The sequence below is a fragment of the Schistocerca piceifrons genome, chromosome 4 (genome assembly GCF_021461385.2).
Source record: "Schistocerca piceifrons isolate TAMUIC-IGC-003096 chromosome 4, iqSchPice1.1, whole genome shotgun sequence".
NCBI classification, from domain to species: domain Eukaryota; kingdom Metazoa; phylum Arthropoda; class Insecta; order Orthoptera; family Acrididae; genus Schistocerca; species Schistocerca piceifrons.
In genome coordinates, this window is record NC_060141.1 from 640,739,148 (window position 1) to 640,758,132 (window position 18,985).

Consider the following 18,985-nt stretch of genomic DNA (forward strand, 5'->3'; position numbering starts at 1 on the left):
TCATTAATACACATCGTGGACAACAAACATCCCACCATACTTCTCTTGTGTTCTCTTAAGTTACTTTCAGCTCTTTCGACGACTCTCCAATCAGTACAACATGCTGCGTCTTGTGCTGCGTCTTGCCTACCAAGAAATTGTCTTAGTTACAAATTTTGATTGATGCCCCATATAATAGCACTTCTGTTAACAGAAGATGATGTAACGCGTCGTATACTTTTCGGAAGATTATAAGTACTGCATCTACCTGATTTCACTGATCTACGACTTTTAGGATGTAATGTGAGAAAAGAATAAGTTGCGTTTCTCCCCAGCGATGTTTTCGGAATCGATGCTGGTTCATTCTGTTCAGAAACATGTTTTGGAATCTACATACGTGAACGAGAGTGTGGTTGGACGGTAGTATTGCGAACAGTTTTGTTTGCTTGTAGACAAGTGTGACCCATGCTTCTCTCCAATCAGTTGGCAAAGTTTTTATTAGAAGAACCTGCGGTATGTTATGGTTAAAATGAGAGCGAACTAGGAGGAACGTTCTGTATAGAAACTATCACGGATCGTATAGTACCTTGGTATCTTGCTTAATTTTAGCAATTTTAATTGCTTCTCAACGCCACTGACATGTCTATATCATTCACCCTTGTAGTGATCCAAGAAGTACATCTACATTTTCCTTAGTAAAGGATTGTTAGAAAACGTCGTCCAGTGCTTCTGCTTTGCTTTGCTTATCTCAGTTACAATTCCTGTGTCATCCATGAGAGTCTGCCAAGTTTTATGGTACTGACTGCCTTTTCGCATAACCATAATTTCTTTGGGTTCTGCGAGAGTTCTTTCGACTAGATTCTGCTGCAAAGGTCATTGAGTGCTTCACTAATGGTACTCTTCACAGTCCATTCATTCAGAATCTTTCTATCTTTGGCCCTGTGTTCTGTTTTAACCTATTATGAAGAAATCGGTATTTGTTTAGCTCTCTATAGTGTTTGTATACTCTGAGGTTCAATATCAATACGACAGTGGCCTATCCTTACTACCGTTTTCAAGCTCCGTCACAGTAATAATCAGGAAATGTAGCCCTCAGTAAACTTGTCGACAGATCACTTAATTCACATCTCTAAAGGCAGTTTATTTGGGAAGTTAGCTTTTCTCTTTTCACATCGTTCTTGTAGCCTAAGCATACAATTTTTTTATATGAAATCCTCTTTAATCCTATCACTTCAAGGAGTACTGATCACTACGTTATAGATTGGTTCAAATGGCTCTGAGCACTATGGGACTTAACATCTGTGGTCATCAGTCCCCTAGAACTTAGAACTACTTAAACCTAACTAACCTAAGGACATCACACACGTCCATGCCCGAGGCAGGACTCGAACCTGCGACCGTAGCAGTCGCGCGGTTCCGGACTGCGCGCCTAGACTACGTTATAGACTGAACAAATTTCTCTGTGTACTAGATGTCATTGTATAACCACTCCCGCCCAAACTACTCTCCTACGTTGGTCTCACTGTATAGCTGATGTCAATGACGCTTCAAGCACTCCAACCTTTTGGTAACGTAGGTTCATCGGGGCCAGATGTACGAACGCTTCCAAATTTTCCTCTTAGCAGTCATTCGTAGTTTTTGAACAATGGTGCAAAAATTCTCTTGTTGGAATACAGTTCTAGTAATTTAAGTGTTCTTTACTACTGGATAACAAAAAACCTTGGTTCTCAGTACATCGCCACAGTCACCTTCACTTGAAATAGCTGTCAACTCAAACAGAGCACCATGTTTCATTTGTCAAAAGTCCGGACGTTCTAGAGCATTCCTTTCGCTCTGTATCTTGCGTACGTCCGTATGGAAAACATTTGTGATCATTTCTGGGCAGACAGTTTGTAAGTAAAAATTAGGGTTGCGCCTCGCCCCCAGTGATGCAATTAGTTACTAACTGTGATTAGACAAGGTCGTGAAGAACACGCGACATCAGAACTTAAAGAACCAAAGAGGGATTTGAAACTGGATATTCGTGAATGAAAGCTCAATGTTATACCCACTTGGCCGCATATTTCGGCCAGGTAAACTGGTCACTTGTTTCTGTATGGCTAGTAGCGGATGCTCAGCAGTTTGCCGACTCCATTATTTCTGGGCTTCTTCTGGCACACTCCTCAACATCCTGACATGTTTTGCCTCCAAGTGTTGTATCCTTGAGTTAATGCCTTCTGTAAGCCTGTCCCTGAGTGTTCACGTGTTCTTCGTGACGTTGTGTTACATAATGAGAGTATTTCGTTATTTGCTCAAGGCTCTTGCATTCTGTTGTTGTCTTTGAAGTCCGCCGTAGTCGCTGCTCTGAACGAAATTAAGAATTTTACAAGGTTGAGTCACATTGCTTTAGACCTCACTAAAATTAACTTTTGAATGACATGCAAACGTATTACCTCAATAAATTCGGGGTTTAGTTGGTTCATTGCTTTTTCGCTATATTGTACATTAATTAATATCTTAAGAGTTGCGTTAATATTTCCACATAATATTTGTGTAGTATCATTGTGTGATATTGGCTGTGTTTTTAAGTTCCTCGGTTGTTTAAGCAGGTTTCCGGTCTATTTTTTTGTTTGCGTTAATTCAGTCACATTGACTGTTACTATGGATAATTAATGTGGAGATAAAAATGTACATGATAAAAGACAAAACCCCCAAGTATTCGTAATGATATCTAAAGTTCATCTATGTATTCGTTTTACGTAACGGTTTCTTTTTCAGTTATTTCTTTATTAACTCTATTCAAAGAACAGACAGATACGACGGTTTTACCTATTTGTTATTAGTATAGAAGAGTATATATGTATAATATTTGCAAGAGCTAATCAGTGTTTTTCCATACCACAATTTCTAGCTTTATACACACACACACACACACACACACACACACACACACACACATACACACACACACACGTGCCGGGCGGTCTGCGGTCCGCGTGGCGCGTGGCTCCCCCCGTCGGAGGTCGCAGGTTCGAGTCCTCCCCGGGCATGGATGTGTGTGTCGTCCTTAGCGTAAGTTAGCTTAAGTTAGATTAAGTAGTGTGTAAGCTTAGGGACCGATGACTTCAGCAGTTTGGTCCCATAAGACCTTAGCACAAATTTACAAAATCATTACGCAGTTGAACGAGAGTGCCTGAGAGTCCATTCCGTGTTCTCATTTCGCAAATGCTGCGCAATGCCCTGGGACTGTGACGAAGTACTGAAATGAACTGGTGCAATGCTCTTGCTGTAGTCGAACTATTAAAGACGTTTCGTCTTATTACATACGTACTCACGCTTTCCGGTTGTTGAGAGACAGTTTTCACAAGATGCTGTTTAGCATCCTCCATGAACATCTTTCAACAGCTGAAAATATTTTACAACACTGTAATTTCACTGTAAACAGGCATTGAAATAACACATATCACTATTAATCCTAATTATTTTTTCATAATGCGGGGCCACAGTCGTAGTATATTTCTTTAAAGTCAGTACCGCCATTAGAATGTTGTTTATTTACAGAGTTACATTTACACTTACACAATCATGATTTCGGCTTCAAAGTGCCATTATCAAGTGTTTTAAGTGTTATACAGTGCCTAACATAGCATACTGTTGCATTAAAATACACTATTAGACACATTGTCAATGTGTCTGATAGTGTATTTTAATACAACAGTGTGCTATCTTAGGCACTGTATAACGCTTAAAACACTTGATAATGGCACTTTGAAGCCGAAATCATGATTGTGTAAGTGTAAATGTAACACTGTAAATAAACAACAATCTAATGGCGGTATTGACTTTAAAAGAACTATTACTCCTGTTCCGCTGATGAATCTTAGTAAAAAAGATACACATCGAATTGTGTCAAATAATAAGCACCGTATTCACTGTTCACTTTTCTTCATAAACTGGATAACTCACTGAGAAATTCTAGCTTAAGAATTTATGTAGACTTCATTATTTCTTCCTAAATTTTTGCCATTAAGATTTGCAACAATGTACTCTGTCATTCGTCTGAGTTTTATTTGTACAGCGTATTTCAAAAAATCTGTTTAGTCGCACTTCAAATTCTAAATTTGAGGGAAACAAAATGAAAAGAGAAGATTTCAAATCGACGAATATTCTACGAGCCGAACTTACCTTGCCATAACAGTCTCGACTGATTCTAACCAAAACAACCAATCATCGGTAGATGAAATGTTAACTATAACAATAAAACCATTTGTAACTGAAAACCTACACTGAGAACATAGTTGAGAAGTAAGTCATATATTTCGTTACTCAATTGTTTTCAAGACGAATGTGGTTGATTACAACCCGTGTAGCAAAACCGCATGCAGGTGAACTGGGTTTAGCCACAGAAAATATAGTGTCTAGCAGAACTCAACAGAAATGTCGCCTTTGATGGTCATCTCCGGAATACCATCGGAGTGTGGGATACTTGTTGTACATGTCTATACAGTGATTAGATGCAGTGACAATGTGACTGTACTTGTTTCAGGTCTGCAAGACTTGTATGTGGTGTCGCGAGATCAGTGGCTGGCAAGTCCCCCGGCAGAACCAATCCCGAAGCTGGAGTATCCTGTTCGGGTGGTTGTCATCTGTAAGTATAGCACATTTGCAAGGTTCATAATATGACCGGACGTAGTCCTCTTTCGATGACTGATAATATCAGAGATATGTCTACCTAAAAGCAGATTGCATTTTGCTTCTTTCCAAATTTCTTATTCTAGAATAACGATACAGAAAGCATATTAGCCAGAGCCCTATGAACAGCATTCGACAGGCGGTTCAACTAAGACTGAAGCGCGACGGTCGAGCTTATTATTTCTGAGGTCTGCTAATTTGGCAGGCTCCATAGCCGACTTTTGCCTGTCGCATGCTTTTACGTACAGATGCGCTCTAACAGGTGGCAAACAATTCCAACTGTGATTGTGAAAGAAATTCTTACCACAACTATTTCGCGTCCAGGGAAGGAAACGTGACTTCCGATCACCAGAATTTACGTCAATGTTCTGGACTTAATTTCAGTAGTTTCATCTTCACATAGTCTGCCCTGGTAGCTGAGTGGTCAGCGCTACAGATGTCAATCCTATGGACCCGGGTTCGATTTTCGACTGGGTCGGAGATTTTCTCCGCTCAGGGACTGGGTGTTGTGTTGTCCTAAAGGTGCGTTTACACTGCGATTTGTATCGGCACATGTATGAGATACATGTATATGCGACTTTGCGACATGTATCGCGACTTGTATGAGTTGACAAGTATCATCCTCATACACGTATGAGCGTGCGTTTACACTGGTTGATATGTATCACTGTGCGATAGCTTTCGACGACGATTTGGAAGATTTCACATTTTTACGTGCAGATACACTTGCTCTTTTGGAAGATGATAGGAAGAAAAGTCGGAGGAAGCGTAGATGGTGGCACAGAGAGTTTCTCGCGAATTAACGCTAGAGGATGGCGCATATTTTAGAAATTATGTTAGGATGAGTATGGAGGATTTCCGCGGTTTGTTATCACTTGTGGCTCCTCTTGTGTCCAAAACCAGCACAAACTTTCGGGAAGCGATTTCATCAGAGGATCAGTTGGCAGTAACACTCCGTTTTTTAGCCACTGGGGATTCCTCGTAAAACGAAGATTTCATGACAAAACATTTGCATTGTCACGCGATTGCTAATGCCAACGTCTCACACACGATTGTCGGCATCCGTTGTCAACATTATCACGCGAGACCGCCGGAATAATAGCAAAACATTGATATACGTGCCAGATGCATGAAAAAATTATATAATGTATTACATACTCTGATATATGTATAAAACTTTTACCTTCACTTCTTGGGATAAAACTTGCACAATGGCCTCGCAAACACGAAGAATAATGTTGCATATGGCACTTTTTGATATTCTATGCAGATTCATTGACGTCGAAACGACAGTCGGCATCTTCAAAACTCAAACAGCCGCCAAAGAACCTGGTACTACGCATGCGCTAATCGTCGAAATAAGCGGCAGTCGACAAGACGACAGGAAATGATAGTACTGCGCATGCGCGAGTTCTTCAAATGTCGCTCATACATGTCGCGTATATGGCCAAAAAGCGATATACAAAATGTATACGCGACATGTATGAGCTCGAGGGTCCGCATACAAGTTCCGGGAATTTTTGTATGAGGTGATGTATCGCGACATGTCAAATTGACATGTCGCTCATACATGTCGCGATACATGTATCCCAGTGTAAACGTACCTAAGATCATCATTTCATCCCCATCGACGCGCAGTTCGCCGTAGTGGCGTCAAACCGAAAGACTTACACCCGGCGAACAGTCTACCCGACGGGAGGCCCTAGTCACACGACATTTACATTTATTTATCATCACATACATCTACATACATACTCCGTAAGCAATCAAACGGTGTACAACAGCATTGCCTTTTCTGTTTCACTCGCTTATAGAGCGAGGGCAAAACGACTGTCTATATGCTTCCGTACGGGCAGTGAATACTCCTATCTTGTCTTCGCGGTTCTGACGCGAGGTGTATGTTGGTGACAGCAAGATTGTTCTCCAGTGCGACGTAAATGCCGGATGTCTGAACTTTCACAACAGTGTTTCGTGATAAGAATGTCTACATCCCCCCAGGGATTTCCATTGGCGTTAAATTTGATTTCCGTAATGGTCGCGTGTTGATCGAAGCTACTGCTAACACATATAGCAGCACGCCTCTGAATTGCTTCAACGTTTGTCTTTAATCATCATGGTGGGTATCGCAAACACTCGAGTGGTGTTCAAAAATAGGTTGCGCTAGTCTACTACGCACGATCTCCTTAGCACATGAGCTACTCATATACTCTCCTTAAATTCTCCCAGTAAACCGACGTCGACCAATCACCTTCCCTACAGCCGACCATGCTCGGTGTATTTCATGACACACTGTAACGTTACTGCCAGATATTTAATAGATGTGATTGTGTCAAACAGCACAACAATAATACTGTATTCGAGCACTACTGACCCGTGGCCGGCTCGCGTTCATGCCGTTTGTTCTTTGGCATTTTGTTGTAATCGAGTGGCATCTTATTTCTTCCTGAGTTACTACCATAACGAGTGGCAGCAGCAGCGCTTATCGAGACTGGTAGTGCTGTACCATCTTTGGTCTGACTGCTGTGTGTGCTGAGTGCTGTGTGTGGAATCGGTCGGTTGGGACAGAGCAGTGAGGTCAGGCCGGGACCGCTGGAAGCATGCATGCACGTCCGGATTGTGAGGTACTAGCTGCGAGAGCTCACTCAACCTGGACACTGAAGTTGAGTGATCAGTTAACCTGTTATGAAACCTCAACTGCTGTGACATCTCTTCGTTCATTGCCAGTTGTTGCTTCCTGGGCCATTCCGGCTAGCAGGAATGTATGGTGTGTTGGAGTCGGCGAAATTTTGCAGCTGTCTTTAACTATTAAATTGGTTGTTACTTATCCGCCAAGTGCACCAGTGGTATTTTCTGCCTTGTGGCCATCAACGCCCCAGTTACCTGCCTTGGTCGTTAGCGTAGTTTTCTGGCAGTGTGTTTTCCTCACCCTGTTGATGCTGTACAGCACGGCGTGTAGTTCGACAGCCTTTTAGTTGTTTGTTCATATTTTTTTCTTAAGAGTGGTTATTGTGCCTTGGCTGTTTTTAGATGCCAATTTTGAAGATGTAGTGCGGCTAGTATCTTCGTCCTCGGCTGATATTTTCCATTATCGTACCTTTGGTTGGGCGGAAGGGAACTGATTAGGTTGTTGGTTGGTCCTTCAGCCGTTCCTGGGTCGGGTTGCGATCCTATTATTTAACCTTACTCTTGGCTACCTGTCACACACCTTAAATTAGAGCTACATCTTCTGGCCAATCTTTGGAACACTTCTGAGCACCACTGTTCTGTTGGTTTTACATTGTGATTTTCATTTTAGTCTGATGTACTATGCGAGTTCGTCAGCCGTCTATTAACTTAGTTTGTTTTAATTTTAAAATAAGGCCTTCAGACAACTTAAACTAAAATTTGAAGATTGATTTGTTTAAAAACTAAATTTTGAAAGTTTGTTCTACCTGACATTCTTGTTATCCAGGCCTTAAGCTCTGCCTTGTTCAGTGCCTAGTGTGTGGCCTTAAGCCGAGCTTTCACGTGAAATTGTTTTAAGATAAGGTCTTCAGTCGCCTTAAATTTAAATTTTTAAAATTGATTTGTTTGAAACTAATTGTTTTAAAAATTTGCTTTATCTGAAATTCTTGCTATCCATGCCCTAAGCCCTAAGTTGTTCAATGTCTTGTGTGTGGCCTTCAACCAAGTATTTACGTGAAAGTTTCTTCTTTTTTTTAAGTAAGGCCTTCAGCCGCATGTATTCTTTAAAGTAATTTTTATAACTTGTGTTCAGGCCTTCAGCTGTTCTTGTTTTTGGTGTGGTTTTGGGCCTTCAGCCCAGGAGGTATTGCAAGTTTTCTTAACCAGGCCTTCAGCTGTATTGTTTTAATTTCATCCTTTTAAGGCAGTGTGTAATTAAGTGGTTCTTAAGAAAATTAAGTTTGTGTGTTTTGTGCAACTAACAGTTACTGATTACGGCCCCCTCCACAACCACAACCTGATCTGCTCTATCCTGCGAAACCAGAATTCAACTACAGGATTATTTTCCCTACTCATCATTATTAATTTACGTTCTCCCACATTTAGACCAAGCTGCCATTTATCACACCAAATAGGAAGTCTACCCAATTCGTCTTGTACCCTCCTGTAGCCACTCAAGACAACACCTTCTTAAGCGTTGCAGCACCAAAAGCAAACCGTTTCATATTTCTGGTCATCCTATTCGCCACACTATTGATCTATGAGGGCGTGCTGAAGACAAATGCCTCCGAATTTTTTAGGTGAAAACTACTAAAGCTTTTTAAATGAAACGAACTTTCTATACGTTCTACATCTTTATTCTTAATGTCTACATATTTATTGCTTAACATAGTCACCCGGGTGACAAACAGATTTCTCTGAACTGATGACCCCCCCCCCCCACCCCCCACCCCCAAAAAAAGATAAAAAGATCATATGTCTCCTTCTTGGTGTTGTGATTTTCATGAACAATAGTGTACGTGGCGCTGTCCGTTGTGAGGGGCGAGTGAACAGTCTCACTATTTGACTCACTGTCTGTAAGACATCACACCCAAATCTATCATTCAAAAAGAATTAACCGATGTTGTTTGTGTTGTCACAGGCCACACGGGGACGAAGGAGCCTTCGAGCGTGGAGGGTGAACGTCGTCAGGTGCGCAGTCTACAGGACTTTGAGGTGCAGTGTCGTGGTCTGGCGGACCTGCCGTTCCACTTCGTGGTGGCACCGTCTGGCACCGTGTACGAGGGACGCGGTTGGGAGCTGGCGGCAGACCTCAGCCTGGGGCTCGGTGGAGATCTGGAGCCAGACCTGGAACTGGACGCTCCAGACGATGGCAGTGGCCGCCGCTGCCTGGCCGTGGCGCTGCTGGGCACCTTCTGCAGACGCCTGCCGGCGCCGCCAGCGCTGGACGCACTGCCCTATCTGCTGGCCGAGGCGGAACGCAGAGGGGTGTTGACGCGGGACTACCGCGTCGTGGGCCACTGCCAGCTCGCGCCCACAAACAGTCCGGGCGGCGCGCTCTTCTCGCTCCTCAAGACGTGGCCGCGCTGGACCGATCGGCCGTTTGACGACGGGGATCACGGCGCTGATGAAAGCGACAGTGCTCCGGGACGCTGACTGGCAGAATTGAGACCCAGTCCGCTGAGTGTCAGAATTGTGATCCAAGGGCGGCACTCTCATTCTTCCAGAAGGGGAAGTTACGCACCTCTGTAAAGAGCTGCACTCTTGCCAGGAAAATTGTGATATTTTACTGGTAGAGCCCCATTCGAGAACAGGAGTGTTTCAAATCACAGACTGCTCTGTCAACAGTAGTACGAAAGATAGTCCAGTTGGTGGACTAAGCTTTTAGAAGTAAATTATTACAGTCAGAGTCTGGAGCACAACAGAACTGCAGTTCACAAATCGGTAATCTTCGTACACCTAATCACTGGCCACAGCCTTTTGTGTATGTTCTCATGAACTAGAATCTCTTCTACGCTCATCAGCAGAAAACCACCGAGTCCAGAAGATGGAACATTCATTCACAACTGATTGGTGCATCTCTATTGCTGTTAGTGCCCTAAACAATCTAAGAGCATTATAAAAAACTACGAATCCTCAAATCCAAGAAAAACGCTTAATCAGAAATATACGAATCCTATTCTATGAAAATAAAAAAAAAAAACTTGAATAAATTTCTGACTTCTTTATTCCTGTATGTTTTTGGAGCTTACAGGCGCTCAGCAGTGAGGTTATCAGCGTCGCTATTTATTCCTGAAGGTCTAGACAATTCCTTCTATAATGCATTATGAAGTGTCCCACACGATACAATATTTGTAGGTCATGAATCGTCTTTGTAAGATTGCTTTCAAAACCGGCTGTAGAATGGAGGTATTGTTCTTGAACATAGTTCTAGAATCAATTTTGGAAACTTGTTTGCTCATTAAGTCGAAGTAGTTATGTTTCAAAGACAGCTAATCGACTTGTTGTTCTATTGAGAATTGTTATCGTTTTAACATTGCAGAAATAATGGGTTTCACCTTCTTTATAACAGTTATATGCAATGTACAAAAATTGTACACATTCATCCTATACGTTATTACAGTATGCAGTATAAAATATCAAGAAATTTTTGTATGTAAATATAAGAAAACAAATGACAAGATGTAAGCGTAGGCTTCCGCGGCCGTTGTCTTCTTCAATAAAATTCTTCACGGTATCAGACCGCATCGTCATAATTTAAAATGCGCCAACGTTTCGGCCAGCGTTGCAGCTAGCCTTCATAAGGGCCTTACGTTAACTGCTAAATGAACACACTTGAATCCTTAAATAGCTGCACGAGAAAACCGTGTCGTTACTTGATTGGCTGTAAAAGGAGGAGGAGGAGGAGGGGTGAAAGGTGTGCTTTATTGGTGTTTCCTTTATTATCTGTCATTGGCTGAAATAGCTGTTTTCTATTGGTCTTTATATTAATCCACCCCATTGGAGGAGACGGACGAATAGCGAACAGGTGATGGCTGTGACGTCACACTGTTTCCATGCTGTACAGAAGCCGGCTGGGGCGTGCCATTGCTTTGTGTGCTCGCGACCACTACTGCGGCTCTCCGCGTGTCTGCATGGGCCGCCACGGCTCTGCCGCCGCTCCGTAGCCCTGCTATTGCAGGCAGCCAAGACCTCGGAAGCTTGTACCCGTCCTCTCTATTCATGTTGGCGGGTCTTTTGGCTATTTCTATCGCCTCTCTAATCTTTCTTTTGAAAGTGAGAGGCTGTTTCGCCAGGACGCGGGCTTCTTGAAAAAATATTGGTTTCCCGCACTCGTCTCGGTGTTCCGCCACTGCTGACTTAGTGTGTTGTTTCAGGCGGATATATCTTTCATGTTCCGAGAGCCTTGTGCTAATCGGACGTCCCGTCTCACCTATGTAGACTAATCCACACGCACAACCAATTTCATACACGCCAGCTCTGTGTAGTTTGTCAACTGCATCCTTGGTAGAACCGAGCATGTCTGATATTTTGTTTCTGCTTCGGAAAATTGGTTTGATGTCGGCTTTTCGTAGAATTTTGCCAATATGTTCGGTAACCCCTTGTACATATGGTAACACAGCAATGCTCTGTGCCTCCTTCTCCTCTTCCCTATTAGTCTTCTCCCTTGTCGACATGGTGCTGTCTATCATCAGCTTCCCATAGCCATTGGTTCCGAAGATGGATCTGAGGCGTTCAAGTTCTGTCTTCAGATGTTCTTCGTCGCTTATCCTGTACGGTCTCTTCGTTAGCGTGTGCAGGGCGGACTTCTTCTGCGTGGGGTGATGGTGGGAGGAGGAGTGAAGGTACCTGTCCGTATTGGTTGGTTTCCTGTACACTTTGTGGCCAAGTTTACCATCAGGTTTTCGATAAACTTCCACGTAAACTGAATTTTCTTATGCTGTTGGTTAAGGTGCTTGTGGAAGTTCTGTAACTCCTCTTCTCCGTGGGGAAGAACGGGGAAACAGAGAAGAATGGGGTGCTGCCTTTTCCGAAGCAGAAACAAAATATCAGACATGCTCGGTTCTACCAATGATGCAGTTGACAAACTACACACAGCTGGCGTGTATGAAATTGGTTGTGCGTGTGGATTAGTCTACATAGGTGAGACGGGACGTCCGATTAGCACAAGGCTCTCGGAACATGAAAGATATATCCGCCTGAAACAACACACTAAGTCAGCAGTGGCGGAACACCGAGACGAGTGCGGGAAACCAATATTTTTTCAAGAAGCCCGCGTCCTGGCGAAACAGCCTCTCACTTTCAAAAGAAAGATTAGAGAGGCGATAGAAATAGCCAAAAGACCCGCCAACATGAATAGAGAGGACGGGTACAAGCTTCCGAGGTCTTGGCTGCCTGCAATAGCAGGGCTACGGAGCGGCGGCAGAGCCGTGGCGGCCCATGCAGACACGCGGAGAGCCGCAGTAGTGGTCGCGAGCACACAAAGCAATGGCACGCCCCAGCCGGCTTCTGGACAGCATGGACACAGTGTGACGTCACAGCCATCACCTGTTCGCTATTCGTCCGTCTCCTCCAATGGGGTGGATTAATATAAAGACCAATAGAAAACAGCTATTTCAACCAATGACAGATAATAAAGGAAACACCAATAAAGCATACCTTTCACCCCTCCTCCTCCTCCTTTTACAGCCAATCAAGTAACGACACGGTTTTCTCGTGCAGCTATTTAAGGAATCAAGTGTGTTCATTTAGCAGTTAACGTAAGGCCCTGATGAAGGCTAGCTGCAACACTGGCCGAAACGTTGGCGCATTTTAAATTATGACGATGCGGTCTGATACCCTGAAGAATTTTATTGAAGAAATGACAAGACGTTTAACACCAAATGCAATCTTTAAAAAACTCCATATATTAAGAAGTTAAAAGTTCCTCATACATTTTTAATACAGTGTTAGTATAAATTTTTAAGTATTGTATGTACTGCCAACGAAAATATGCTAAACTTTCAGGAGAACTAAACTATGGAACTCACAGAGAGAAGAAACAGCAGCAAGAAACATTCAGAAGATCTTAGTATCAATGGATAGTAAGGGGAAATTGAGAGTTGTGGTACAGTCCTCATTGTTTCCAGGTCTATTCCCCCATCCCCTACCCATAACCGTCCACTGCCTTCACCCTTCTAGATCACTTGTCCCATTTGTGGAACTGAGTCATTGTCTTATTGCTTAGGGTTACTGGTGGGGTCTGAATGTTTACCAGAACGCCTTTCCTGGGACATACAATGGAAACTATTAAAACGGGTGCTCCCGTAAGGGTGACATGATACAGAACAAATGAGTGGTTTATGGCGTGCAAATCACAAAGGACACAATAAGGCTAATGATTTGGTCCTGTGGAGCTCCAAATTAATCATAATATTGCACCTTAGCCCTGATGGCAATCCAAGGTGGCAGTCTCTGTAACATCAGATATGTGAAATATCATACAGGTCCACTAAGCGAAATTATTTTGGTCTAATAGGCACAGTCCCATTGCACCACTGACCTCGCACAGCACGAGAGGGCATGAGTGTGGCCACCCTCTCCAGCAATGCTTGCGTAGCCAAATCGACCAAGTACATCAACATTTGGCCCAGGAGACACTGGCTGACAGCATCTTGCCATCTATCTCACTAGCATAAGGTACGTGCCAGCCTATGAGAGGCTGGCCAGCAGAGGATGACGTGTGCATGCAGATTGCATTTCACAACCAGGAGGGGGCTCACTCTCGCGCCCTGAATCACAGTTCATGTTTCAGTAGTTATAAGTACAGTATGTGCTGAATTACTAACAATAAATAACAATTATTGGGGAAATATCGTCAGGTGATATTTCTTACGGAACTCTGAGATGTTTTATCATATCAGTTATTATTCTAAATGTTTATATAGATGCATAGTCACTGTAGCTCAGTCAGTAAGGCATAGTCATGGTAGCTCAGTCGGTAAGGCAGTTGATTCTTAAACTCAGGTTTATAAAAAAGAGTAATTGCCATGGCCCAAATGGCTAAGCCATAGTGAGTGCACATTCCTACATAATGTAATAAGAAAAATATGTATTACTGAAACCTGGTGGTAGTCAAGGGAAGGTAGGATTCGGTTACGATTGTGTAATCAGTAACTATTGGTTGTGTTTTACAATTACACACAATTTATTTTAAACCAGTAATTCCAGACTCAACAATAAATTAAAAATACCACACGTTATGTGGTGTCACCGCCAGACACCACACTTGCTAGGTGGTAGCCTTTAAATCGGCCGCGGTCCGTTAGTATACGTCGGACCCGTGTGTCGCCACTATCAGTGATTGCAGACCGAGCGCCGCCACACGGCAGGTCTAGAGAGACTTCCTAGCACTCGCCCCAGTTGTACAACCGACTTTGTTAGTGATGGTTCACTGACAAAATACGCTCTCATTTGCCGAGACGATAGTTAGCATAGCCTTCAGCTACGTCATTTGCCACGACCTTGCAAGGCGCCATGTTCAGTTACTATTGATATTGTGAATAATGTACAGTCAAGAGCGACGTTCACCATTTATGGATTAAAGTTAAGTATTCCACCAGCTACGTCCGTTTTTTCTAAAGTCTAATTTCCTTGTCCTGTTCCAGACCTCACGCCAGCCTGCGTGAGCTAAAACGCGTGTCTTTCGGCTTCCTCTAGTAAACTGGTGTTGGCTCTCCTGTCAACTCACAACACTTTATTAATGAAGGAATAAACAACAGTGTAAATAATAGTGTTTTCAGTGAGTTACAATTTAGCAAATCACCATAAAATACAACAGATAATCTTTTAAAAGCAAGCCACTGTGATGTGGGCAGAAGGCCTTAAACGCCAGGAATGGCAATAAATTAAGAATTGTTTAAAACTCACAGCAACTAACAAATTACAGGCATTAAAATATTAAAGGCAAATAGCCACAAACACGGCAGACGGCATCAGACGCCAAGAATGGCAGTAAATAAGGTTTTAAAGAGTTACTGCTAAAATACAAATACCAAATTAGAATTTTAAGACAAATTACCACAATCACGGCAGAACGCCTTAAATGCCAGGAACAGCAATAGTATTAAAAAATTTGAAACCTGCTGTAAAACAGCACATACAATAACAAAAGTTAATTAAAAAAAAACAAGCAACTGATCTAGACGGTGCTCCAGGAATCGAACCTCTGAGAAGGTCCTGCAACAAACACTTTCGCGAACGATGAGATAGGCAGCCAAGAGTTGCATTCACTTTACAAGATGGTAACTCAGACTAGTGGCAGTCTAACGAATGACTAATGATAGTCTTGCTGCAGCTGCTTGACGTCCGATAAACCAAGAGCAACGACGGAACAATACGCCGAAACCGGAACCGGCTGTCTGCACTACATCCAGAATACTGTTTAGAGCCCCCAGAACAAGAAAGGAATTATTATCACCAGAGTAGAGGAATCATCGTCCGTAGCTCCTGGTCATGCGGTAGCGTTCTCGCTTCCCGAGCACGGTGTCCCGGGTTCGATTCCCGACGGGGTCAGGAATTTTTCCTGCCTCGAGATGACTGTTATTGTGTCGTCTTCATCATCATCATTCATCCCCATTGCGATCGGAGGAAGGCAATGGCACACCACCTCCACTATGACCTTGCCTAGTATGGCGGCGCGGGTCTCCCGCGTCACTCCCCTACGCTCTGTAAAGAAGTATGGGACTCATCATCATCATCATCATCAGAGGAATCATCAACCGGACTGCAATCAAGAGAGCTGCGGAAACTACACGCCTTACGGGACAGGCGACGAAATGTACACTGCCGTTACATACACTAACCCCCAGGGCAGGTAACTGGTGGGGAGAGTGAATTTAACTGACTAAAGGAAAATATAAAAATCCAGCAAAAAAAAAGCAGAATAAAGAAAATACACATGATAAGAAATTAGAGTGAGACAATATGCAAGATGGCAAATCAGAAATATGTAGAAGATTAATGCAAAGCTGTAGGGGGACCTCCACTTGGAAGTCGAGTATCTGTAAAGATGTCATGCAAGTTTATATCTGTTACTACTCCCTACCAACTTTTCCAGTCATCAAGGGGTTTAAAATCCGCGGCGTTTATGTCAGCAGCATCACGCTGTGGAAGCCAGTGAAATGGAGTAGATCTGACTGCGCCAGGTATTATGCGCACTGTCTTACTCAGCTGGATGCCAACAAGCCTTGTTCGATGACTATTCATCCAAACAGGTGTGCAATACACAGCACCTGGGTACACCAAACTGAAGGTTGAAGATCACAGGGTGGTTACTAAAGATCCTCCAGGTAGTTCTGCATAGCTTATGGAGGATGTTGTTTCGAGCCCTCAACTTTTGAGCCAGTTTCAGGTACTGTTAGTGTAGTGCTAAGTGAGCCACAGTGGTAAGGCTCCCGGACTATCCACAGGATCTCCTGGCCATGACATATCGACTGAACCACAGAGATAATTTAAGAACAACATGACGAAGATAAGGGATCGTTTGATAAGGCACTTTCTGAGGCATTAAGGAAGAGTCAGTTCACGTATGGAGAGAACTGTAGGGATTAATAACTGTGGAAGGATACCAAGCCAGGAATACAGCTAGCAGGTTCAAATGGATGTGGATTTTAATAGTTAGGCAGAGATGAAGAGGCTCGATAGACGCGAATGGTGAGTGGCATCAAATCTGTCTACAGACTGAAGACAACAATGGTCGAGAATGGTAGATTATGTGATATCACTTACGACGAGTATCGCCCAAGAGGGAAACGGTTTATAATTTCCAGAATGAATTTTCACTCTGCAGCGGAGTGTGCATTGACACGAAACTTCTACAAAGGTAAAAACCGTGTGCCGAACTGGGACCTTGCCTTTGTGGGTAAGTGCACTACTTACTGAGCTACCCAAGTATGATTCAGGACCCACCCTCACAGCTTTAACTGGTGCAATATCTCATCTCCTCGCTTCCATACTTCACAGAATTTCTCCTGCATCCCTTGAGGGACTACAACAGCTGAAAGACAGAATTTTGATGAAATACACCACAGCCACAGCCTGGAGGATAGTTTGCAAACAGATCGCGGTAGGATAGCTCAGTTGGTAGAGCGCTTAATCGCGAAAGGCAAACGCCTCAGTTTAGCGTGCTTCCAAGAGAGCTAGTTCCAAAAGGTATGCAGGTGATGTCCATGAAATTCGGAGGGTAGGAAATGAGGTACTAGCGGACGTATAGCTGTGAGGGCAGTTCGTGAGTCGTGCTCTAACAGCTCATTTGGCAGTCTGCTGAGGCAGTGGTGCAGCACACATCCGTCCATCAGTGGGCAACCAGAGCGTTGGAAGTGTTCCAACCTCTGTCCCCCCCCTACAGTGTTTAGCCTCTACAGTTCCATCTAGTACCGTGAAAATTATTCCTGATGTCTTAACACACATATTATCCTCAATTTTCTTATTCTTGATTGTTTTCCATATCTTCCTTTCTTCGCAGATTCTCCAGAGAACCGCCACGTTCCATATGTTACCAGTCCACCCAATTTTCAACATTCTCCTGTAGCACTGCAACTCAAGAGCTTCAGTTCTCTTCTCTCCCACTTTTCCCGAAGTGTATATTTTACTACCATACAATGTGTGAGCGTGGGGTTGATCTGAGATTCTGTTATTCTGCGCAATGGATTAATCTGAGATGTACCCTTTACCCTGTGGCCCCTACAAGATGCAATTTCCATCCCCACACTACTACAGAAGTCAGACAGACGCTCCTAACCTTCTAAAGAAAAATGCCTGAAAAACTTTCAGGAATAAATATTTTCTGGAGTCATCCGCTGTAAGGAAATAATACAAAAATTCACGAAATTTCTTACGTAACTAGTGGGATACTTGGGTACTGGAGTAGTGCTAGTTAGTGTAAGAAAAACATGAAACTAACGAAAATAATTATTTATTTTGCAAAAATTCTGAGAAATCACAATGGCACTTTTAGTTATGAATTGAAGAAGTTCTATCCTGATTCTTTTCGGAACGTGAAGTTACCTCTCAAGGATAGGATACGCTAATGAAATTTCTATACAAAGTTTAAGATTATTAGTAACTTGACAGAATGGCTGAGAGGCGCGCCTACTCAACTTGAATAATTATCCTTCAGAATGTTGCTAGGTACAGTCGAGGCTGTCGCGTGTGAAATGCAGTGAAGTGTACGGTGGTGGAAGAAATATGGGGCTCGCAGTAGCTGTAGCGCACAATACCGTAAGCTGCGATGACTGCTGTCTGCGCCGCTCGCTGCTGACAAATAAGATAACTCTCGTTCTATCTGGATTGACCTTCGCCAATCAAACTCTCCCTACGCCTTGATGAAGTCAAGGATTCCTATTCACCCCTAGTCTAGCTATTGGCGTGGTACACCGGCCAGTAGTATCGGCGTTTGGCGTTTGCTGTCTCCCTGTGAAAATCTCTGTAACATCCTTTCACGGCAGATTTTAATCTCAATCTTGAACTTTCTTTTATTTCTATCATAGCTTCATCGATGTGTAGATTGATCTGTAGGGCGAAGGCCTGCATCCGCGTCTTACACCCTTTTTAATCTGAGCACTCCAACTTTGGTCTTCCAATCAAATTGCTCCTGCTTTGTTACAGTATATATTTAATGAAACTTATTAGTAGTCCCATATTCGGATGGACAGTATCAGAAAAAGGAGAAAATAAAAAATTTAGTTATGATGACGGCAGCATCAGTGACGTAGTTGTAGAGCACGCCCGTTAGGGTGTCGTGAATATTAAGATAGATAACGTGCCATTTGAATGTGCAAACTACGAAAGTCAATGTGGGAATGCTATGAATGTGACAAATGACAAAAAGTCCTCTGCATGTAGATTCTGC

General features: G+C 43.1%; 1 protein-coding gene across 1 annotated transcript in view; it reads left to right on the forward strand.

Annotated features, from left to right (window-relative positions):
* Window positions 1–10,307, forward strand: part of LOC124795090 — a 150,442-nt gene extending 140,135 nt beyond the window's left edge. Inside the window, exons 7-8 of the mRNA XM_047258921.1 lie at window positions 4,505–4,606; window positions 9,236–10,307. Coding sequence (XP_047114877.1) covers window positions 4,505–4,606; window positions 9,236–9,750 — 617 coding nt within the window. The 3' untranslated portion in view covers window positions 9,751–10,307. The remainder of the gene's footprint in view (window positions 1–4,504; window positions 4,607–9,235) is intronic.
* Window positions 10,308–18,985: the final 8,678 nt, after the last annotated feature.